General features: G+C 52.5%; 1 protein-coding gene across 3 annotated transcripts; it reads left to right on the forward strand.

The window, feature by feature from the left end:
- The first annotated feature begins 436 nt into the window (after nt 1-436).
- LOC122564595 (uncharacterized) lies at nt 437-19296 on the forward strand. 3 transcript variants are annotated; one of them, XR_015760747.1, is made up of 9 exons: nt 437-537; nt 5120-5290; nt 6095-6273; nt 7874-7967; nt 9654-9723; nt 10935-11057; nt 13332-13368; nt 15797-15860; nt 18876-18894. XR_015760747.1 is itself a non-coding variant. In XM_087998578.1 (8 exons), the coding sequence occupies exons 1-8, from the start codon at nt 454-456 to the stop codon at nt 19032-19034; spliced, it is 858 nt and encodes a 285-aa protein (XP_087854704.1). In that variant the 5' UTR covers nt 437-453; the 3' UTR covers nt 19035-19296. The 3 variants fall into 3 exon arrangements, 2 of the variants coding, with proteins under 2 accessions (XP_087854704.1, XP_087854705.1); XM_087998578.1 differs by lacking the exon at nt 10935-11057 and having other exon boundaries at nt 18876-19296; XM_087998579.1 differs by lacking the exon at nt 10935-11057 and having other exon boundaries at nt 442-486; nt 18876-19296.
- Nucleotides 19297-24300: the final 5004 nt, after the last annotated feature.

The following is a 24300-nucleotide window of genomic DNA, read 5'->3' on the forward strand; positions in this document are numbered from 1 at the left end:
CACCCCCTGAGGGGGTCAGTACACTGACAACACACTGTCCCCACCCCCTGAGGGGTCAGTACACTGACAACACACTGTCCCCACTCCCTGAGGGGGGTCAGTACACTGACAACACACTGTCCCCGCCCCCCTGAGGGGTCAGTACACTGACAACACACTGTCCCCACTCCCTGAGGGGGGTCAGTACACTGACAACACACTGTCCCCACTCCCTGAGGGGGGTCAGTACACTGACAACACACTGTCCCCACTCCCTGAGGGGGGTCAGTACACTGACAACACACTGTCCCCCACCCCCTGAGGGGTCAGTACACTGACAACACACTGTCCCCACTCCCTGAGGGGGGTCAGTACACTGACAACACACTGTCCCCACTCCCTGAGGGGGTCAGTACACTGACAACACACTGTCCCCACCCCCCTGTCTCTCTCTGAGGGCGGTTTCCGGTGAAAATGGCGGCGCTGCCGGTGGACGCGGTCACTCAGGTCCGTGCGGGACCCGGGGAGAGGGGCCGAGCGGCATCATCCACTCGACCCGTCACTCTTCGTTCTACCCCTTCACCGCCTTCTGTACCCCCCCATTCTCTCATCTCCTCCCCCCTCTCCCCTTCCCCCCCCTCCCCCCATTCTTCCTCCCCCCCCCCATTCTCCCCCTCCCCCCATTCTCCCCCTCCCCCCATTTCTCCCCCCTCCCCCCCATTTCTCCCCCCTCCCCCCCATTTCTCCCCCCTCCCCCCCCATTTCTCCCCCCTCCCCCCCCATTTCTCCCCCCTCCCCCCCCATTTCTCCCCCCTCCCCCCCATTTCTCCCCCCTCCCCCCCCATTTCTCCCCCCTCCCCCCCATTTCTCCCCCCTCCCCCTCCATTCTCCCCCCTCCCCCCCATTTCCCATCCTCCCCCACCCATTTCCCCCCCTTTCCCCCCTCCCCCATTCCCCCCCTTTCCCCCCTCCCCCATTCCCCCCCCATTCCCCCTCCCCCATTCCCCCCCCTTTCCCCCTCCCCCATTCCCCCTCCTTTCCCCCTCCCCCATTCCCCCTCCCTTCCCCCCTCCCCCATTCCCCTCCCCCATTCCCCCCTCCCCCATTCCTCCCCATTCCCCCCTCCCCAATCCCGCCTCCCCATTCCCCCCCATTCCTCCCCCATTCCGCCCCATTCCCCCCCCCCATTCCCCCGCTCCCCCCCATTCCCCCCCTCCCCCATTCCCCCCCTCCCCCATTCCCCCCCATTACCCCCCATTACCCCCCCTCCCCCCCATTCCCCCCCTCCCCCCATTCCCTCCCCATTCCCCCCAATCCCCCCCATTCCCCCCCATTCCCCCCTCCCCCCCCATTCCACTCCCTCCCCCCCCATTCCACTCCCACCCCCCCATTCCACCCCCCTCCCCCCCATTCCACCCCCCTCCCCCCCATTCCACCCCCTCCCCCTCATTCCACCCCCTCCCCCCATTCCCCCCCTCCCCCCATCTCCCCCTCCCCCCCCATTCCCCCCTCCCCCCCCCATTCTCCCCCTCCCCCCCCCATCTCCCCCTCCCCCCCCATTCTCCCCCTCCCCCCCCATTCTCCCCCTCCCCCCCCCATTCTCCCCCTCCCCCCCCATTCACCCCCTCCCCCCCCATTCTCCCCCTCCCCCCCCCATTCTCCCCCTCCCCCCCATTCTCCCCGCTCCCCCCCATTCCCCCCCCCCTCCCCCCCATTCCCCCCCCTCCCCCCCATTTCCCCCCCCCTCCCCCCCATTTCCCCTCCCCCCCATTCCCCCCCTCCCCCCCATTTCCCATCCTCCCCCACCCATTTCCCCCACTCCCCCCATTCCCACCCCCTCCCCCCCATTCCCCCCCCATTCCCCCCCCCCCCCCCATTCCCCCCTCCCCCATTCCTCCCCATTCCCCCCCCTCCCCCATTCCTCCCCATTCCCCCTCCCCACTCCCCCCTCCCCCATTCCCCCCATTCCCCCCATTCCCCCCCCTCCCCCATTCCCCCCATTCCCCCCCTCCCCCCCATTCCTCCCCCATTCCCCCCCCATTCCCCCCCCATTCCCCCCCATTCCCCCCCTCCCCCCATTCCCCCCCCCCATTCCCCCCCCCCCTCCCCCATTCCCCCCCATTACCCCCCTCCCCCCATTCCCCCCTCCCCCCATTCCCCCCCATTCCCCCCCATTCCCCCCCTCCCCCCATTCCCCCCCATTCCCCCCCATTACCCCCACTCCCCCCCATTCCACTCCTCCCCCCCCATTCCACCCCCTCCCCCCCATTCCACCCCCCTCCCCCACATTCCACCCCCATCCCCCCACATTCCACCCCCTCCCCCCCCATTCCACCCCCCTCCCACCCCCCTCCCCCCCTCCCACCCCCCTCCCCCCCCATTCCAACACCTCCCACCCCCCCTCCCCCCCCTCCCCCCCGCCCCCCATTCCACTCCCTCCCCCCCATTCCACCCTCTCCCCCCCATTCCACCCCCCTCCCCCCCATTCCACCCCCTCCCCCTCATTCCACCTCCCTCCCCCCCATTCCACCCCCTCCCCCCCATCCACCCCCTCCCCCCCATTCCCACCCCCTCCCCCCATCCACCTCCCTCCCCCCCATTCCACCCATTCCACCCCCTCCCCCCCATTCCACCCCCCACCCCCCCATTCCACCCCCCTCCCCCCCATTCCACCCCCCTCCCCCCCATTCCACCCCCCTCACCCCATTCCACTCCCTCCCCCCCATTCCACCCCCTCCCCCCCCATTCCACCCCCCTCCCCCCCATTCCACCCCCCTCCCCCCCATTCCACCCCCCTCCCCCCCATCCACCCCCCTCCCCCCCATTCCACCTCCCTCCCCCCCATCCACCCCCTCCCCCCCATCCACCCCCACCCCCCCTCCCACCCCCTCCCCCCCCCCCACCCCCTCCCCCCCCTCCCTCCCACCCCCTCCCCCCCCTCCCTCCCACCCCCCCCCCCCCCTCCCCTCCCACCCCCTCCCCCCCCCCTCCCTCCCCCCCTCCCTCCCTCCCCCCTCCCCCCCCTCCCCCCTCTCCCCCCTCCCCCCCTCCCCCCCTCCCCTCCCCCCTCCCCCCCTCCCCCCTCCCCTCCCCCTCCCCCCTCCCCCCCCCTCCCCCCTCCCCTCCCCCCCCCCCCACCCCCCTCCCCTCCCCCCTCCCCCCCTCCCCCCTCCCCCCCTCCCCCCTCCCCCCTCTCCTCCCCCTCCCCCCTCCCCCCTCTCCTCCCCCCACCCCCCTCTCCTCCCCCCTCCCTCCCCTCCTCCCCCCACCCACCCTCCCCCTTCCCCCCTCTCCTCCCCCCTCCCTCCCTCCCCCCTCCCCCCCTCTCCTCCCTCCCCCCTCCCCCCTCTCCTCCCCCCTCCCTTCCCTCCCCTCCCTCCCCCCCTCCCCCCCCCATCCCCCCCTCCCCACCCCCCCCACCCCCCCCTCCCCACCCCCCCCACCCCCCCCTCCCCCCCCCCTCCACCCCCCCTCCACCCCATCTCCCCCCCCCCTCCCCCCCCCTCCCCCCCATCTCCCCCCCCCTCCCCCCCCTCCCCCCCTCCCATTCTCCCCCCCCCTCCCCCCCCTCCCCCCCTCCCATTCTCCCCCCCCCTCCCCCCCCTCCCCCCCTCCCATTCTCCCCCCCCTCCCCTCCTCCCATTCTCCCCCCCCTCCCCTCCCATTCTCCCCCCCCTCCCCTCCCATTCTCCCCCTCCCCTCCCCTTCTCCCCCTCCCCTCCCCTTCTCCCCCTCCCCTCCCATTCTCCCCTCCCATTCTCCCCCCTCCCCTCCCATTCTCCCCCCTCCCCTCCCATTCTCCCCCCTCCCCTCCCATTCTCCCCCTCCCCTCCCATTCTCCCCCCTCCCCTCCCATTCTCCCCCCTCCCCTCCCATTCTCCCCCCTCCCCTCCCATTCTCCCCCTCCCCTCCCATTCTCCCCCTCCCCTCCCATTCTCCCCTCCCATTCTCCCTCCTCCCCTCCCATTCTCCCCCCTCCCCTCCCATTCTCCCCCCTCCCCTCCCCTCCCATTCTCCCCCCTCCCCTCCCCTCCCATTCTCCCCCCTCCCCTCCCATTCTCCCCCCTCCCCTCCCATTCTCCCCCTCCCCTCCCCTCCCATTCTCCCCTCCCCTCCCCTCCCATTCTCCCCCCTCCCCTCCCCTCCCATTCTCTCCCCTCCCCTCCCATTCTCCCCCCTCCCCTCCCCTCCCATTCTCCCCCTCCCCTCCCCTCCCCTCCCATTCTCCCCCCTCCCCTCCCCTCCCCTCCCATTCTCCCCCCTCCCCTCCCCTCCCCTCCCATTCTCCCCCCTCCCCTCCCCTCCCCTCCCATTCTCCCCCCTCCCCTCCCCTCCCCTCCCATTCTCTCCCCTCCCATTCTCCCCCCTCCCCTCCCATTCTCCCCCCTCCCCTCCCATTCTCCCCCCTCCCCTCCCATTCTTCCCCCTCCCCTCCCATTCTTCCCCCTCCCCTCCCATTCTCCCCCCTCCCCTCTCATTCTCCCCCTCCCCTCCCATTCTCCCCTCTCCCATTCTCCCCCCTCATTCTCCCCTCCCATTCTCCCCCTCATTCTCCCCCCTCCCCTCCATTCTCTCTCCCCCCTCCCCCCCATTCTCTCTCCCCCCTCCCCCCCATTCTCTCTCCCCCCTCCCCTCCCATTCTCTCTCCCCCCCTCCCCTCCCATTCTCTCTCCCCCCTCCCCTCCCATTCTCTCTCCCCCCTCCCCTCCAATTCTCTCTCCCCCTCCCCTCCCATTCTCTCTCCCCCCTCCCCTCCCATTCTCTCTCCCCCCTCCCCTCCATTCTCTCTCCCCCCTCCCCTCCCATTCTCTCTCCCCCCTCCCCTCCCATTCTCTCTCCCCCCTCCCCTCCCATTCTCTCTCCCCCCTCCCCTCCCATTCTCTCTCCCCCCTCCCCTCCCATTCTCTCTCCCCCCTCCCCTCCCATTCTCTCTCCCCCTCCCCTCCCATTCTCTCCCCCCTCCCCTCTCATTCTCTCTCCCCCCCATTCTCTCTCCCCTCCCATTCTCTCCCTTCCCATCCCCCTCCACTCTTTCCCCCCCCCCCTCACTCTCTCCCCTGCCCATTACTCTCCCACTCTCTCCCCTGCTCTCCCCTTCTGACCAGCCCCCCCACCAGCTGATGTTTTTGTCTATTTCCAGAGACTGTCGCTCCAGGGGAAAGTGGCACTCGTCACTGGTGCCAGTTCAGGAATTGGGGCTGGCACTGCCATCCTTTTTGCCAGACTGGGAGTCAAATTGGCTCTGAATGGAAGGAATGTAGAGAACCTGACCAAAGTGGGCAAGGCATGTGAAGAGGGAGGAGAGTGCCTGGTGAGTAAACAGTCATGGAAATCTGACATTTCCAGGTGTACTGCACCACCGTGAGGTGGGTGGGGCGAGGAAATGGCTTGGCATTGTTGCAGCCATCCTCATGATTCACCCTGGATCTTAGTGGTTCACATCTTTTATACCCCAAAATATCCAGCAATTGATTTCTTCCCCTTCTCAACTGTATTTGTTTTAACCCTGTGCCACAGTGAGTTTAGACAATAGGTGCAGAAGTAGGCCATTCGGCCCTTCGAGCCAGCACCACCATTCATTATGATCATGGCTGATCATCCACAGTTAGTATCCTGTTCCTGCCTTATCTCCATAACGCTGGGTCTCACAGCACCAAGGTTCCAGGTTCGATTCGAGCCTCGGGTGACTGTCTGTGTGGAGTTTGCACATTCTCCCCGTGTCTACATGGGTTTCCTCTGGGCGCTCTGGTTTCCTCCCACTAATCCAAATGATGTGCAGGTCAGGTGAATTGGCCGTGCTCAATTGTCCATAGTGTTAGGTGCATTAGTCAGAGGGAAACCGGTCTGGGTGGGTTACTCTTTGGCGGGTCGGTGTGGACTTGTTGGGCTGAAGGGCCTGTTTCCACACTGTAGGGAACCTAATCTAATCAAACCCTTGATTCCACTATGACTAAGAGCACTGTCCATCTCTTTCTTGAAAGTTTCCAAAGACTTGGCCTCCACTGCCTTCTGGGCCAGAGCATTCCAGAGATTACCACCAAGCTACAGCGAGAATTGAGAAATCTCTAGGTGTGTTTCGCTGTAAACTCAGTGTTTCCCTTTGTTTCCCCTTCAGCCTCTGCTGCTTCCCGGTGACCTGACCGATGAGGTGACTGTGGAGAAGGTGGTTGAAGAAACGCTGAATCACTATGGACGGTTGGATGTACTTGTAAACAGTGCAGGAATACTGCACATGGGGACTATTGAAACCACAAGCATGGAACACTTTGACCAAGTTATGAATGTTAATGTCAGGTATAGCCAGCTCTTGGGCTATTTTCACTGGATCACTCCTGAGAAACAGCTCCTCTCCCCCTGTCATTACCTCCCCGTATTCACCCCCTTGCCCCACGTCTTCCCCCACCCGGCCCCCCAGTCTTCCCCCCCCCCCCCCCCCCCCCCCCGTCTTCCCTCCCCCCCCCCCCCAGTCTTCCCTCCCCCCCCCCCCCCCCAGTCTTCCCTCCCCCCCCCCCCCCAGTCTTCCCTCCCCCCCCCCCCGTCTTCCCTCCCCCCCTCCCCCCTCCCCCCAGTCTTCCCTCCCCCCCAGTCTTCCCTCCCCCCCAGTCTTCCCTCTTCCTCCCCCTTGCCTCCCATCTTTCCCCGTCGTCTTCCCCCCCCATTTCTCTATGTCTTCCCCCCTCTTGCTCCTTCCCCCTCTTGCTCCTTCCCCCTCTCTCTTCTCCCCCTCTCTTCCCCCCGCCCCCCCTTTTTTTTTGCCTCTCTCTTCCCCCAATGGAGCAATACTCTGCATCTAACTTTATGCAATATCTGTTCTGGGAGTGTTTGAAGGGACAGTGTCGCGAAAACTCTACTTGTAGTTTAAAAGTGTAGGAGAAGGTCAACTTTGTGTCTCGCCCCATGATGTATTTGACTTGGGGGTTTTTGAGTAGTGTACATAGAGCTTTACTGAGTATCTAACGCTATACTTTACCTGTCCTGGGAGTGTTTAACAGAGACATTGTAGAGCGAGCTTTTCTTTCAGTTTGAAAATAGGATTGGGGCAGTTCTACACAATATCTAACCTGGTGCTGTCCCTCGTTTGGAGTATTGAAAGAGATAGTGTAGGGGAAGCTTTACTTTCAGTTTAAATGAGTAGATGGAGCTTTACTTTCAGTTTAAAAGAGTAGAAAAAGCTTGACGTTCAATTTGAAAGAGTCAAGGGAGCATTGCTCTGTATCTAACCTTGTGCTGGGGTGCTTGTTGGGGACGATGAATGAAACAAGTTCAACATTATTAAGATAAATTTCTCTGAAATATGCTACAAAACCCCTCCGTTGTCTCAGACTGTTTTAATGAAGGTGCGGAATTCCATTAAATGCTTCTAAGACAGTTAATAAAATTACTGAAAATTCTTAGCTAATTTGATGTTGCTGTGAGTTATCTACTCACCATTGAGATTTATCTTTCTTTATGGTCCTGATTTGATATAAATCTAGCCCCACAATCCCTTCTCTATCAATTAGTTAAAGCTGTTTACAGGATGTCATAGAGCTGTACAACATGGAAACAAACCCTTCGGTTCCAACTCGTCCATGCCAACCAGACATCCCAATCTGACCTCGTCCCATTTTCCAGCATCTGGCCCATATCCCTCCAAACCCTTCCTATTCATGTCCCCATCCAGATGCCTTTTAAATGTTGCAATTGTACCAGCCTTTATCACCTCTTCTGGCAGCTCATTCCATACACGTACCACCCTCTGCGTGAAAAAGTTGCCCCTTAGGTCCCTTTTAAATCTTTCTCCTCTCATTGTAAACCTACGCCCTCTGGTTTTCGACTCCCTCACATGTGGAAAGGCTGAGCTTTCAGGCAGTTCTTTATTCTCGACGTTGTGTGTTTGTGTTCTGTCCAATAGGTCTGTCTACAATCTCACACGCCTGGCTGTGCCCCATCTCATCCAGAGCCAGGGCTCCATTGTCAATGTGTCCAGTGTCAATGGCCAGCGATCGGTAAGTGTGAAAAAACAGAACTCCCTGATTGTAACTGTTTATTGATTCCAGTAACGAATGGCTGGGATTGTAGCATTCCCCACTGTTCTGTCATGAGTTTGAATCTATGATACTGAGAGAGGGTGGGTAATGAATTTACCTCCCACATTAGGGACTTGAGCATGGTCCAGGCTGAGGGAGTGCTGCACTGTCAGAGGTCTATACTGGCAACCACAGCTAAACCAAGAAGTCTTGTCTGAATTCTTGGTGACATGTTAAATATTCTGAAATAGGATTTGTAAAAAGCTTTCGCTGATGCATGTACAGTTCCTGCATCTGTTTCCATTCATTCACCAGGATGGTCAGCACGGTGGCTCAGCGATTAGCATTGCTGTCTCACAGCGCCAGGCATCTATGTTCGATTCCACCCTTGGGCAACTGTCTGAGTGGAGTCTGCCCGTGACTGCGTGGGTTCCCTCCGGGTGCTCTGGTTTCCTCCCACAATCTAAAGATGTGCAGGTTAGGTGGATTGGCCATGCTAAATTGCCCATACTATCCAGAGATTCGCAGGCGAGGTGGATTAGCCATTGGAAATGCAGGGTTACAGGGATAGAGTAGGGGGTGGGTCTGGGTGCGATGCTCTTTGGAAGATTAGTATGGACGATGGGTTGAGTGGCCTGCTTCCGCACTGTCGGATTTCTGTGATTCTATGGGAGCTACCAGGTCCTGAACATCTGTCTGCCTTTGATTTTCATTTGCTATATTTAGTGGGCAGCATGGTGGCACAGTGGTTAGCACTGTTGCCTCACAGCGCCAGAGACCCGGGTTCAATTCCCGCCTCAGGCGACTGACTGTGTGGAGTTTGCACGTTCTCCCCGTGTCTGCGTGGGTTTCCTCCGGGTGCTCCGGTTTCCTCCCACAGTCCAAAAATGTGCAGGTTAGGTGAATTGGCCATGCTAAATTGCCCGTAGTGTTAGGTAAGGGGTAAATGTAGGGGTATGGGTGGGTTGCGCTTCAGCAGGTCGGTGTGGACTTGTTGGGCCGAAGGGCCTGTTTCCACACTGTAATGTAATCTAATCTAATCTTAACTTTTTCGAAATTTGTACTAAACTCACTAAGTTCACTAATCCTTGTGACTTATTGCTCAGTTTTGTTGGTCTCCTTCCTTCTCGATGAAAACAGATATAAACTATTGCCAGCTCCTTATCTCTTATTGTACCAGCTGTCCATGATTACTATTAGTTCAACATTCCTTACAAGTATTTGTTCATACTTAATTTTGCACTTACTGCCTCTTACCCCCTTTGGATTTTCCTACTTATCCTTCAAACAATATCAGCTCGTGATCACATTGCTGTCTGTGGGACCTTGTCATGCGCAAATTGTTTTTTTTTACGTAATTTATTCATATTGAGTTAGTGTCACTGGTGAGGCTAGTATTTATGGCTCATTCCTGATTGCCCTTGAAAAGGTAGCGGTGAGCAGTCCTTGGAAACGCCCAGAGTGCTGTTAGGAAGGGAGCTCCAGGATTTTGTCACTCACATGAGGACCGTGATTTAACTGTCGAGCTGCTGGAGCAGTGAGAGACTGAATGACCATTTGACTTGGTTCGGGGCTGGTGGAGAAGAGTCACAGATATTCCCATAAAACCTGAACCTGTATCCAGTACTTACAATGATTTTTTTTTTAAATCTTCACTTTCTGTAGTTCCCTGGAGTTGTGGCCTACTGCATGTCAAAATCAGCCCTGGACCAGTTCACACGGTGTTTGGCCCTCGGTGAGTGTAGTCTCTTTGGAAAATTCTGTCTACTATTGTGTTAAATCATAACACTTCCATGGTCCTGCCTCCCCCCCCCCCCCCCCCCCCCCCCCCCCCCCGAACCCCTCTCTCTCTCTCTCTCTCATGCACCACAGTCCTCTGAATTATTTGCCTTCCTCACATTCTGCACTCTTTAGTATCTCCCATTTTGGTTCCCCAGTTTTTGGTGTTTATGCTATCAGATGCCTGACCCCTCAATTCGGAATTTCCTCCCCAAAATCATTTTAGCTTTCTGTTGCTTCCCCTCACCTTTTCCTTGGAAAACTCCATCTTTGACTGACATTTTGTCAGTCTTAAAACCTCCTAGCGTTCAGCAGAATGTTGCGTGAAACCGATGGGACATGTTACTTTGTTCAAGTTGCTAGAAAATTAGCTGTTATTACATTTTGAGCTCTGTTTAATGCTGATCAAAATTGGAGCTCACTGTATACTTTTAAACTGAAAGTAAAGCTAACTGTACTCTTGTAAACTGAAAGAAAACCTCCCTTTATCCTGTCCCCATTAAACATTCCAAGGAGACACAATGCATAGGGGTTAGATACAGAGTAAAAAGGACAGTGTTTGGAAAAGGGTCAGGAATCTAACTTTAAGCACATTGGCTAAAGGGATGACAATGAGAAGAGGGACAGGGCTGAAAGTGTACATGAATTCACACAGTCCTAGTAGAGGATTCTCTGAAGGTTAACTTGCAGGATGAGTCGGTAGATTAGATTAGATTAGATTAGATTACAGTGTGGAAACAGGCCCTTCGGCCCAACAAGTCCACACCGACCCGCCGAAGCGAAACCCACCCATACCCCTACATTTACCCCTTACCTAGCACTACGGGCAATTTAGTGTGGCCAATTCACCTGACCCTGCACATCTTTGTGACTGTGGGAGGAAACCGGAGCACCCGGAGGAAACCCACACAGACACGGGGAGAACGTGCAAACTCCACACAGTCAGTCGCCTGAGGCGGGAATTGAACCCGGGTCTCTGGCGCTGTGAGGCAGCAGTGCTAACCACTGTGCCACCGTGCCGCCCACCAAGGAAGCAAATACAATGTTGGCATTTATTTCGAGCTGACTAAAATACAAAAGCAGGAATGTACTTTTGAGGCTTTATAAGCCGCTGGTCAGACCACATTTAGAATATTGTGATCTCTAATTTTGGGCCCCATACCTCAGGAAGGATGTACTGGCCCTGGAGTGGATTCAGAGGAGCTTCACGAGAATGATCCCAGCAATGAAAAGCCGAACATATAAGGAATGTTTGAGGACTCTGGATCTATACTGGATGGAGTTTAGAAGGTGTGTGGGGGAATCTTACAGAATGCTGAAAGGCTGGGATAGAGTGGACATTGGGAAGGTGTTTCTATTTGGAGGAGAGACTACAACCTGAGGGCACAGTCATAGAGTAAAGGAAAGATCCTTAAGAATGGAGACAAAGAGAAACTTCTTCTGCCAGAGAGGGGTGAAATGTATTGAGCTGGATAGAAAGCTGGTTGGCAGGGAGGAATCAAAGAGTAGGAATTAATGAATCCTTTTCAATTTGTCAGGCATTAAGCAGTGGGGTGCCACAAGGATCGTTGCTAGGGCCCCAGCTATTCACAATATATGCTGATGATTTGGATGAGGAAACAAAATGTAACATCTCGAGTTAGGTGGGAGGGTGCAGGGATCCTTCAGCATGATCTGGACTGGTTGGGTGAGTGGGCAGATAAATGGCAGATGCAGTATAATTTGGATAAATGTAAGGTTATTCACTTTGGAAGCAAAAACAAGAAGGCAGGTTACTATCTGAATGGCTGTAAATTGGGAGGGAGGAGTGTGCAGTGGGACCTGGATGTCCTTGTGCACCAGGCGCTGAAGGTAAACATGCAGGTGCAGCAGGCGGGAAAGAAGGCAAAAGGTATGTTGAGCCGAATAGAGAGAGGTATTTAGTACAGGAGCAGGGATGTGGTTGGTGCAGTTATACAGGGCCTTGGTAAGGCCACACCTAGAATATTGTGAGCCGTTTTGGTCTCCTTTTCTGAGGAAGGATGCTCTTCCTCTCGAGGGAGTACAGCGAAGGTTTCCCAGGCTGCTTCCGGGGATGGTGGGACTGATGCATGAGGGAAGATTGACGAGGGTTAGCATTCTTTTCATTGGAGTTCAGACTAATGAGGAGTGATCTCATAGAGACTTACAAAACTCTGACAGGACTAGACAGCGTGGATGCGGCAAGGATGTTCCCAATGGTGGGTGAGTCCCAGAACTAGGGGTCACAGTCTGAGGATTCAGGGGAGACCATTTATGATAGAGATGAGGAGCTATTTCTTCACCCAAAGAGTGATGAGCCTGTAGAATTCATTAACACAGGAAGGAGTTGTGACCAAAACATTAAATGTATTCAGGAAGCAGCTAGAGTGTAGCATTTGGGGCGAATGGGATCAAAGATTAAATGGAGAAAGCAGGTTGAGGCTATTAAGTTGGACAATCAGCCATGATGGTGATGAATGGTGGAGCAGGCTCGAAGGGCCGAATGGCCTCTTCCTGCTCCTATCTTCTATGTTTCTAATCTATGGAAGGCATTGCCACAGAAGGCTGTGGAGGCCAGGTCATTGACTATATTTAAAACAGTGGTAGATAGGTTCTTGATTGTTAAAGGGATCAAAGGTTTTAAGGACAAAGTAGGAGAAAATTATCGGCCATGATTGAATGGAGGAGCACACTTGGGCTGAATGGACTAATTTCCGCTCCTATAGCTTACGGTCTAAAGTTCCCTCTACTCTTTTAAACTTAAAGTACATCTCCACCTGCACTATCCCCATCAAACAGTCCAGGACAGGGACAGCATGGCATTGGATACAGAGTAAAGCTTTCTCTACATTTTTTTATAAACTGAAGTAATAATTCAATCTACTTTTTTAAGCTGAAAGCAAAGCTTCCTTGACACTTTCCCATTAAATATTCCAAGGACAGGTACAGCATGGAGTTAGATACCGAGTAAAGCAACCTGGACACTGTCCCATTAAACACTCCAAGGACAGGTACAGCATGGAGTCAGATACAGAGTAAAATTCTCTCTACTCTTTTAAACTGAATGCAAAGCTACCTTGATACTATCTCCATCAAACACGCTAAGGACATGGAGTTAGGCACAGGGTAAAGCTCCCTTTACACCATCCAACTTTGAGACTGCATTCTGTGTTGTCTCATTATGTTGGACTTCCATCTGTGATTTGTCTCATTGATATTACTCTGGGCTCTGGTTTTGGTTTCACCCTTAGTTTGATTCTCTCCTAGCTGTGTCTTTGCCATATTTTTATCTGAGAGCTGAGGGAGACATGGAGTTCACAGTTTTCCGAGGAAATGTGAGAGCTTCAGCTCCGAGGCTGAAATTCTGTCAGCCCATTCTGATCACATCTGTGTTGATAAAGAGGGGCTTTCCCTGCTTGGTTCTGTTTCAGCCCTGCTGGACTAATCTTGTATTCTGGCCTGGAGTTTCTGAAATCTGCAGTGGGTTGGAGACAGTCAGGGGGTGACACTGCCAATGGAAGGAGGAAAGGACTCCAGTGTAATACTCTGCTTCTCTCCCTCTAGATCTGGCTCCCAAAAAGGTTCGAGTGAATGCTGTGTGGTGAGTCATGGCTATTCTCTTCCCATTTCTGATCTGTTCTGGATTATCTGGTGTTGTCTTAACATTTTCTGTCACTGTTATCCTGCAAACCCTCTCTTGTCCTCTCAGTTATTCCTCCCACCTGCCCTCCATTTGCCCATGCCATCTGCTCCCTCTCATTCCCTTTCTGCTTTGCCCTCTCCTTCCCCCTTCATCCCTCCGGCATGGTCCCTGTCCCTCCCCCTCCCTCCAACACCCTGCCCTGAGGTCTGTGTTTCCCTTCCCCAGTGAGTATCTTGCCCCCCCCCCCCAACCTATTTCTGCTCACACCGCCCCAGATGTGACCTTCTCCTCCCTCCATCCCATGTCACCTCTCAAGCACCCTATCTTCTGTTCTTCTTCCCCACTCCTTCACCGATTTGCTGCACACATCCATGCTCTCGCTGTCCTGTCTTGCCTTGGGCACTCTTTCCCTCTCTCCCTTGTTTAGAGTGCACCACACCTGAGCCTGGTTCTTTGATATCATCAACAAACATCGAACAATACAGCACAAAAACAGGCCCTTTGGCGCACCATGTCTGTGCTGACCATGATGCAATTCTAAACTAATCCCATCTGCCCGCACATACTCCATATCCCTCTAAATGCTGCCTGTCTATATGTCTGTTTAAATGCCTCTTAAATATTGCTGTCATCTCTGTTTTTAACATCTCATCTTCCAGGCACCTACCACCCTTTGCAGAAGAAAGAACTTTTCTCATCACATTTTCTTTAAGCGTTCACCCTCTAACCTTAAAACTATGCCCTCTAGTATTTCATATCTCTACCCTGGGGATTCCTGAGGAAGGGCTTATGCCCGAAGCGTCGATTCTCCTGTTCCCTGGATGCTGCCTGACCTGCTGCGCTTTTCCAGCAACACATTTCCAGAAAAAAAGATTCTGACTATCCACCTATCAATGCCTCTTATAATTTTGTTTATTTCTACCAGGTCGCCCCCTCAGCCTCTGATACTCTGGGGAAGACAGTCCAAATTTGTCCAACCTCCCTTTATATCTAATACACTTCAACATCCTGGGAAACCTCTTTGTACCCTCTGCAAAGCTTCTACATCCTTCCCATAAAGTGGTGACCAGAACTGCGCATAATACCCCAAATGAGGCTTAACTAAAGTTCTATACAGCTATAACATAACTTGTCAACTTTTATACTCAGCTGATTAGATTAGATTACTTACAGTGTGGAAACAGGCCCTTCGGCCCAACAAGTCCACACTGACTCTCTGAAGAACAACCCACCCAGACCCATTCCCCTACATTTACCCCATCACCTAACACAACGGGCAATTTACCATGGCCAATTCACCTGACCTGCACATCTTTGGACTGTGGGAGGAAACCGGAGCACCCGGAGGAAACTCACGCAGACACGGGGAGAACGTGCAAACTCCACACAGACAGTCGCCTGAGTTGGGAATTGAACCCGGGTCTCTGGCGCTGTGAGGCAGCAGTGCTAACCACTGTGCCACCGTGCCGTGATGAAGGCAATCAGGCTGGATGCCTTCCCTACCACCTTATCTACTTGAGTTGCACTTTCAGGGAGCTACGGACTTGCACCACCCCCCCCCCCCCGTCCATGTCAGTACTCTGAAGGGTCATGTCATAGAATCCCGACAGTGTGGAAACAGGCCCTTCGGCCCAACAAATACACACTGACCCTCTGAAGAGTTACCCTCCCAGCCCCATTCCCCTACTCTATTACTCTACATTACCCCTCTCTAATGTACCTAACCTACACATCCCTGAACACTATGGGCAAATTATCATGGCCAATCCACCTAAGCTACCCACCTGTCAATTTTGTCTTGCGTTTGACCTCCCAAAATACATCACCTCGCATTTGTCTGGATTAAACTCCATCTGCCATTTCTCTGCCTATGTTTCCAACTTCTCTATATCCTTCTGTATTCTTTGACAATCTTCCTCACTATCCACAACTCCACCAATTTTCATGTTGTCTGTAAAGCTACTAATCAGAGCGCTTTCATTTTCAACTAAATCATTTTTATAAATTACAAACAACAGAGGTCCCAGCATAGAGCCTTGCGGAATACTACTGGTCACAGACCATCAGTCTGAAAAGCACAGAGCTTGCTGGAGAAACTCAGCAGGACTGGCAGAATGGTAGAGAGAGAAATAGACTTAATGTTTCAAGTTCAGTATGACTTCTTCAGAACTCTAGTTCTCTCTCTCTCTCTGGCCACAATGTGCGTGGATCTTAGGTTCTCGGTACTGAGGCCAATTTCCCACCAGTTCCTGCTCCCACTGGTGAGAGTGACTAGCTCAGAACAGTGAGAGATCAGCAGCAAGTTCCCTGGTCTGAGCCGCAGTGTGTGTGTGCCTTCTTCTCACTCTACTGTTGAATCTTCTCTCATTTTCCTGCCCCTTTCTAGCCCTGGAGTGATTGTGACGGACATCCATAAGCGAGCTGGCCTGAGTGAGGGCGATTACGCTGAGGTACGTTCCTGACCAGTGTCACTGGACTGTCAGCTGACTCAGTGATTGCTCACTGTAATGTTTTCATTCTGTAGTTGAGCCACCCAGTCAGTTCCATTTTGGGGATACCCCTCAGGGTGTGAGGGATTGGGATAACTCTACACCGTGCCCAGTCTGTTACAGAGGGGCTGAGGGTTGGGTCCAGAACCTAACCTGCAGCTACAGGAATGGGAGGAGGTGCAGCACAGGGTTAGGGAGCAAACTGAAGAACCCCTTGGCACATGCAGCTTTGTAATCCTCACTGTTTCCTCAAGTTTTTGAGATTCTGACTTGAATATTCATTGTGTGAAACAGGTGACCTACTCTCATCTGCCACTACTACTCCAGGGTGAATGCAGGGATTACCTACCTCAATACATATTTATTACATGTTCAGCAAATTTTACAGAAGGAGACCATTGGCCCATCTAGTCTATACTGGCTCCTGTCCAGCCATTCCTATTCTCCAGCCCTATCTCCATAGCCCTCTAAATTCATCCCTTTCAAGTATATATCCAGCTCTCTTTTGCAACCTCTTGTGGAATCTGCTTCCAACACTCTCCCAAGCAAGGTATTTCAAATTCCTAACAACTCTCCTCATCTCACTCCTAGCTGTCTTGCTGACAGTCTTTAAATTGTGATGCAGTTATGGACATACCACTGAGTGGAAATGGAACACCCTTCTTTGCCCTGTTCAGAAGACTGAGCACCTCAATAAGGCCACCTGTTAATCTTCTCTGCTGTAAACAGAATAAACCCAATTTCTCCAATCTTTCCTTGCAATTAAGATCCCTCATTTCAAGTATAATTCGAGCACACATTGTGCTCTCTCTCCAGGATTTTAACATCCTCCCTTAAATAGAGTGCCCAGAACTGAACGCAATACCCCTAATGTGGTCTGACCAATGCTGTGTAGAGGTGTAGCATCACTTCCATGCAATTAACTGTATACTCTGTACTTCTATTTAAAAACCCGAGGATCCTAAAAACCACCTTAACAACTGTGACGCCTTGCGTGGCCACCTTCAGAGAATTGTGAGCGTGAACCCCGAGGTCCCTCTGCTCCTGTACTCCCCTCAGAATTATATCATTGAGCCTTTATTGTCTCTCTGTGGTTGGTCTTCCTGAAGTGCATTGCCTTACATTCCTTTCTATTGAAGTTCTGCCAAGTGTCTGCTTGTTTTGATTTCTGGATTTCTAAAATTAAGTTCAAATTTCGCTGTCTGTAAGCTAGGCTTTGTTTAATGGCTCTCCCGCTGAATCCAGGGAATGCACTGGAGGCATTGCTGGGTGAACTTCTCTTCTTTGTCCCTGATACACAGTTCCCGTCTTCTAATTTTTTAAAAATTAATTTGGGAGATGTGGGTGTTGCTGGTGGGGCCAGCATGTATTGTTCAGTCCCTAGTTGGCCTTGAGATGGTGGTACTGAGCTGCCTTCTTGAATCACTGCAGTCCTTGCGATCCACACTGCTCTCAGGGAGGGAATTCCAGGATTTCGACACAGTGACAGTGAAGAAACGATGATATGTTTCCAAGTTGGATTGGTGAATGGATGTAGAGGAACTTACAGATGGTGGTTTTCCCATGTATCGGCTGTGCTAGTATCGTTTGGGGTGGCACGGTGGCTCAGTGGTTAGCCCTGCTGCCTCACGTTACCAGGGACCCGGGTTCAATTCCCACCTCGGGTCACTGTCTGTGTGGAGTTTGCATATTCTCCCCGTGTCTGTGTAGGTTTCCTCCCACAATCCAAAGATGAGCAGGTCAGGTGAATTGGCCTTGCTAAATTGCCCATAGTGTTAGGTGCATTAGTCAGGGGTAAATGTAGGGGGGTGGGTTACTCTTGGTGGGTCGGTGTGGACTTGATGGGCCAAATGGCCTGTTCCCACACTGTAGGGAATCTAATCTAGTCTTTTTGGTATGGAGTTGGATGATGCAGTGTAAGTGCCTTGGTGAATTTCTGCAGTTCATCTGCTGGGTGTTGATGGTGGAGTGACTTGATGTTTGTGGCTGTGGTGTCAATCAAGCTGGTGGCTTTGTCCTGGATGGCGTCAAGGTTCTTGAGTGTTGTTGGAGCCGCACCCATCCAGGGCAAGTGGGGAGTATTCCCTCACACTCCTGGCTTGAGCCTTGTAGAAACGTCAATTCTCCTGCTCCTTGGATGCTGCCTGACCTGCTGCGTTTTTCCAGCAACACATTTTTAAGCTCTGATCCCCAGCATCTGCAGTCCTCACTTTCTCCTTGTAGATGGTGGACAGGCTTTGGGGAGTCAGGAGGTGAGGTATCCACTACTGTATTCCCAGCCTCTGAGTTGCTCTTGCAGCCACAGTATAGATTCAGTTCATAGAGTCATGCAGCATAGAAACAGACCATTCCATCTAACCAGTCTGTGCTGGCCATAATCCCAAACTAAAAAGGTCCTACCTGCCTGAGCTTGGCCCATATCCCTCCCTCCAAACATTTCTTATTCATGTCCCTATCTAAATATCTTTGAAACATTGTAACTGTCCCCTCATCAGTTTCTGTAAAGTGGCAACCTTTAGAATGTTAGTAGTGGGGGTTTCAGTGATGTTAGTGAACATCAAGGGGCAATGTTAGACTCACTCGTTGGAGATGGCAAATTGCCTGGCATTCGTGTGGCATAAATGCTAATTGCCACTTGTCAGCCAAAGCCTGGGGATTGTCCAGGTCTTGTTGAATTTTGATGTGGACTGCCTTAGTATCTGAGAGTCACAAATTGTGCTGAACGTTGCACAATCAGCAAACGTCTGATGCACAGGAGGTCTAGGACGTTACCCTGAGGAACTCCTGCGGTGATGTCCTGGGGCTGAGACGGCCTTCATAGCCAATTGGTTGTAGTATTGAGGGAGAGGGCGAAGCAGGAGGAGAGTGGCACAATGCACGGAGAAGGGGATTGCTAATTCAGGGAGAGGGGCTAGAGACAGGGATGGGTATTGTGGGTGTGTGCTAGCTCTGACCTTATCTCTCATTTCCTTGCAGTTCCTGAATAAATGCAAGGTGACCCATGCCTTGGGGCGTCCTGGACAGGTGGATGAAGTGGCTCAAGCCATTGCCTTCCTGGCCTCCGACGCAGCTTCCTTCATCACTGGAGTCACACTGCCAGTGGATGGTGGGCGCCATGCCATGTGCCCACGGTGACTGGATACACTCCTACATGTGCCAGGCAAGGGTCCCAAAGAGCGATGTTTATAGCGTGGTCACCTTGTCATTGCCAGTGTTCCCAGCAGCCACTGTGCTTTGAAACACCATCACTGATGAGGAAATGGCTGTGTGACGTTTCTGAACGGGTTTCCGGGGAAACTACAAGGTAACGGATCAAAGTGCATTGAAATTGGATGCATTTCCACTCCACTCAGTTTCTTCAATTTGAATAAAATCTATGTTCCGTTTGTCCCTGAAACGTCATTCATTTTATTTTCACTGCAGTTGAATTTGATACAAACTGATTTTCACCTAATGACATTGGGCACAAAGTGCTAATTCTTATTTCTCTCCCAACAGATGTTGCCTCACCTGCTAAATATTTCCAGCATTTTCTGTCTTTATTTCAGTTCTGCAGTTCCAAAATATTTGCTTTTATCAGTTTCAAACCCCTGCTACCCTTGCCCTTGCCCGAGTTCAATTCCCAATCTGCTGAATGCTCACTTACCTTCCCTGGCTCCCAGCAAAGCAACACCTTGATTTTGAAATTCTCAACCTGGTTTTTAAATCCCTTAGTGGTCTCAGCACTCCATACCTCAGGAATCTCTTCCAGCCTTCTGAGATATCGGTGCTGTTTTACTTCTGGCTTTGTGAGTGTGCCTGGCTTTTTATCGCTCCACTGTTTTTGCCCACTGCCTGGGTGCTAACCTGTGGTGTTCTCTGCTGAACCCCTCCACTCTCTCCATCTAACTATCATTAGCTGACCTTTTTGACCAAGCTTCTGGTCACCTGCTCTGTTATCTCTTCATGTGGCTTACTGTCAAGCTTTGTCTGATAAGATTTCTGTGAAGTGCCTCAGGGTATTTTGCTTTGTTTAATGAGCTGTGTATATATAAATACATCAACCTTAGGTATGGACATCCTACTTGAATAGGTAAAAACAATGACTGCAGACGCTGGAAACCAGATTTTGGATTAGTGGTGCTGGAAGAGCACAGCAGTTCAGGCAGCATCCGAGGAGCAGCAATTTTGCTGCTCCTCGGATGCTGCCTGAACTGCTGTGCTCTTCCAGCCCACTAATCCAAAACCCTACTTGAATAGACAACTCTTTACTTACTCCAGTATCAATTGCTGGAGGCCAGTGTGTTGTCGTCCACATGCTCTGATTCAGATATTGGCAAATTCTATACTGTTCAACATTTGTTTACAGGCTAAAATTAAAAGCTGGATTTAATTACAGGATCATTAATACACTGAAGCACTAATTCAGATGGAAGACTGAGAGTGGGGATTGGTTTATCCTAACAACCGCACTTTCCTTTTAAGAGGATGCTACCAAGAAGTCATTTCTGGGCTGTTGCGCTGTTGTTTTGGTTTCTGAAGGCTTTGAGTCAACTGGCGACAGTGCTCAATTGATGCAGTAAAGGAGGACAAAGTAAGTCCACAAGAGCTTTGATCCACATTGTTGGAGACCCATCTTTTCTCTGTTGATTTCAACAAACATATCAATAATCTGATGGAGGCATGGGAATACACAATACTAAGCTAACTTTTACAAAGTAAAATAATTCTGCTTTGTTTAACACTTTATTAACCAACATACTCTTTCTTTTAGATGATTTTCATTATTAGGTATTTGCCACTCCTGGTTTCCATATAATTGTGAGATTGCTGCTCGTGCTTTTGGGTGTCAGCAAGAGCAGCCTTGCTTTATTAAAGTAAAGGGACTGGTGTGTGAGCCAGTCTGTCTGAATGGCATCAGCAGATTTACAACTTTAGTTTTACAACTTTCACAGATTTAGTGGAGACTAGAAATACCACCAACAGGTTTCTTTCTGACTATTACCCCAACTTCTGAATTGCTGTCCATTACTCGCGCTCTTTATCTTTCAATGTGTCAGACATCGACAGAGAAACCAGGAGCAAGAGAAGGCCATTCAACCCTTCAAGTGTGCTTTGCCGTTCTGTGTGTCCTCTTTCTCAATGCTGTATTCTTGCATTACCCTCACGCTCTTTGGTGCTTTGAAAATCTAAAAATATATCTATCTCTTCCTTGAATCTATTTAATGAGTTGGCCTCTGTTAGCGTTCTACGGTAGAGAATTCCCTAGGTTCACTACCCTTTTGAGTGAAGAATATTTTCCTTATCTCAAACCTAAATGGCCTACTCTAACCCCCAGTTCTAGACTCCTCGATCAGGCAAAACATCCTCACTGCATTGAGTCTGTCCAGCCCTGTTAGAATTTATTTTAATCAGATCCTCTCCTATCTTTCTAAACTCTATTGAATACAGGCCCAGTTGATCCTCATAGGGCAGTTCTGCCATCCCTGGTATTGGCTTAGTGAACCTCAGCTGCACTCACTTAGTCGCAAGTATACCCTTTCTTAGGTAGGGAGATGAAAACTGCACACAGTACTCCAGGTGTGATCTCAGCCAGTGTCTTGCAAACCTGTAATAAGACATCCTTATTTCTGAACTCCAATCCTCTTGCAATGTAGGCCAATATAACATTTACCTTCCTAATTGCTTGCTGCACCTGCATGTCTAATTTATTGACTGGAGGACAAGGACACCCAGATCCCTTTGTACATCCACACTTCCCAATAGTTCTCTGTTTAAATAATACGCTGCCTTTTTTTTCACACTGAAGTGTATGACTTTTAATTATGTTGTACTGCATTTGCCATGTGGGAGAAACTGAGGACTGCAGATGCTGGAGATCAGAGTTGAGAGTGTGGTGCTGGAAAAACACAGCAGGAGGCAGCATCCAAGGAGCAGGAGAATCAACGTTTTGGGCAAAAGCCCTTCCTCAGGAATCATGTGTTTACCCACTTCCCCAACCTGTTAAATCACCTTGAAGCTTCCTTGCATCCTGTTCACAACTCAGTCCCACTCAGTTTTGTGTCACCAGCAAACCTGGAAATGTTGCATTTGGTTCACTCATCCAGGGCAGTTATGTATATATCATGAATAGCTAGGGCTTGAGCACTGATCCTGGCCTAGTTACTGTCTTCACTCAGAAAAAGATCCATTTATTCCCATTCTCTTGCCTGTTAACCAATTCTTGATCCATGCCTATGTATTTTTATGGAGAAAGTGAGGTCTGCAGATGCTGGAGATCAGAGCTGGAAATGTGTTGCTGGAAAAGCACAGCAGGTCAGGCAGCATCCAAGGAGCAGGAGAATCGATGTTTCGGGCATAAGCCCTTTTTCAGGAATGAGGAGGGTGTGCCAAGCAGGCTAAGATAAAAGGTAGGGAGGAGGGACTTGGGGGAGGGGCATTGGAAATGCGATAGGTGGAAGGAGGTTAAGGTGAGGGTGATAGGCCGGAGTGGGGTGGGGGCGGAGAGGTCGGGAAGAAGATTGCAGGTTAGGAAGGCGGTGCTGAGTTCGAGGGATTTGACTGAGACAAGGTGGGGGGAGGGGAAATGACGAAGCTGGAGAAATCTGAGTTCATCCCTTGTGGTTGGAGGGTTCCTAGGTGGAAGATGAGGCGCTCTTCCTCCAACCGTCGTGTTGCCATGGTCTGGCGATGGAGGCGGCCAAGGACCTTGGCGGAGTGGGAGGGGGAGTTAAAGTGTGGGCTACGGGGTGGTTGGGTTGGTTGGTCCGGGTGTCCCAGAGGTGTTCTCTGAAATGTTCTGCAAGTAGGTGGCCTGTCTCCCCAATATAGAGGAGGCCACATTGGGTGCAGCGGATTCTGTAAATGACGTGTGTGGAGGTGCAGGTGAATTTGTGACAGATATGGAAGGATCCTTGGGGCCTTGGAGGGAAGTGAGGGGGGAGGTGTGGGCGCAAGTTTTGCATTTCTTGCAGTTGCAGGGGAAGGTGCCGGGAGTGGAGGTTGGGTTGGTGGGGGGTGTGGACCTGATAAGGGAGTCGCGGAGGGAGTGGTCTTTCCGGAACACTGATAGGGGAGGGGAGGGAAATATATCCTTGGTGGTGGGGTCTGTTTGGAGGTGGCAGAAATGATGAAGGATGATACGATGTAACTGGAGGTTGGTGGGGTGGTAGGTGAGGACCAGTGGGGTTCTGTCCTGGTGGCAATTGGAGGGGCGGGGCTCAATGGCTAAGGAGTGGGAAGTGGAGGAGATGCGGTGGAGGGCATCGTCGACCATGTCTGGGGGGAAATTGCAGTCTTTGAAGAAGGAGGCCATCTGGAGTGTTCGGTATTGGAATTGGTCCTCCTGGGAGCAGATGCGGCGGAGGCGAAGGAATTGGGAGAATGGGATGGCGTTTTTACAGGGGGCAGGGTGGGAGGAGGTGTAATCTAGGTAGCTGTGGGAGTCGGTCGGTTTATAGTAAATGTCCGTGTTGAGTCGGTCACCCAAGATAGAAATGGAAAGGTCTAGGAAGGAGAGGGAGGAGTCTGAGACGGTCCAGGTAGATTTGAGGTCGGGGTGGAAGGTGTTAGTAAAGTGGATGAACTGTTTAACCTCCTCGTGGGAGCACGAGGCGGCGCTGATACAGTCATCGATGTGGCGGAGGAAAAGGTGGGGGGTGGTGCCAGTGTAGCTGCGGATGACGGACTGTTTCACATACCCTACGAAGAGGCAGGCATAGCTGGGGCCCATGCAGGTGCCCATGGCTACTCCTTTGGTTTGGAGGAAGTGGGAGGATTGGAAAGAGAAGTTGTTCAGAGTGAGGACCAGTTCAGTCAGTCGAAGGAGGGTGTCAGTGGAAGGGTACTGGTTGGGTCGGCAGGAAAGGAAGAAGCAGAGAGCTTTGAGTCCTTCGTGATGGGGGATGGAGGTGTACAGGGACTGGATGTCCATGGTGAAGATAAGGCGTTGAGGGCCGGGGAAGCGAAAATCATGGAGGAGGTGGAGGGCGTGGGTGGTGTCCCGAGTGTAGGTGGGGAGTTAACCAGACCATGGCAACACGACGCCTGGAGGAATTTGAGTTGGAACATAAGTTCGTCTGAAATAACTTGTGCACAAGGGGTTTTGTACTTGAGGGACAGGAACAACACTGGGTTCTCAGATAAAACACCAGCACAATGGACATTGTCCATGGCACAGGCATTGACAGTGCGCCTGCGCTGTGATCCGGGTATTGACATCGCGTTGTGACCTGGGCAGTGCGCCTGCGCTGTGATCCGGGTAATGACAGTGCGCTGTGATCCGGGCAGTGCGCCTGCGCTGTGATCCGGGTATTGACAGTGCGCTGCGACCCGGATATTGACTACGTGCAGTGCGCCTGCGCCGTGACCCGGATATTGACTACGTGCAGTGCGCCTGCGCTGTGAGGCGGTGGTACCGCTG

Source organism: Chiloscyllium plagiosum, unplaced genomic scaffold (genome assembly GCF_037043375.1).
Source record: "Chiloscyllium plagiosum isolate Xiang-an unplaced genomic scaffold, Cpla_swu_hap1 HiC_scaffold_21, whole genome shotgun sequence".
Taxonomy (NCBI): domain Eukaryota; kingdom Metazoa; phylum Chordata; class Chondrichthyes; order Orectolobiformes; family Hemiscylliidae; genus Chiloscyllium; species Chiloscyllium plagiosum.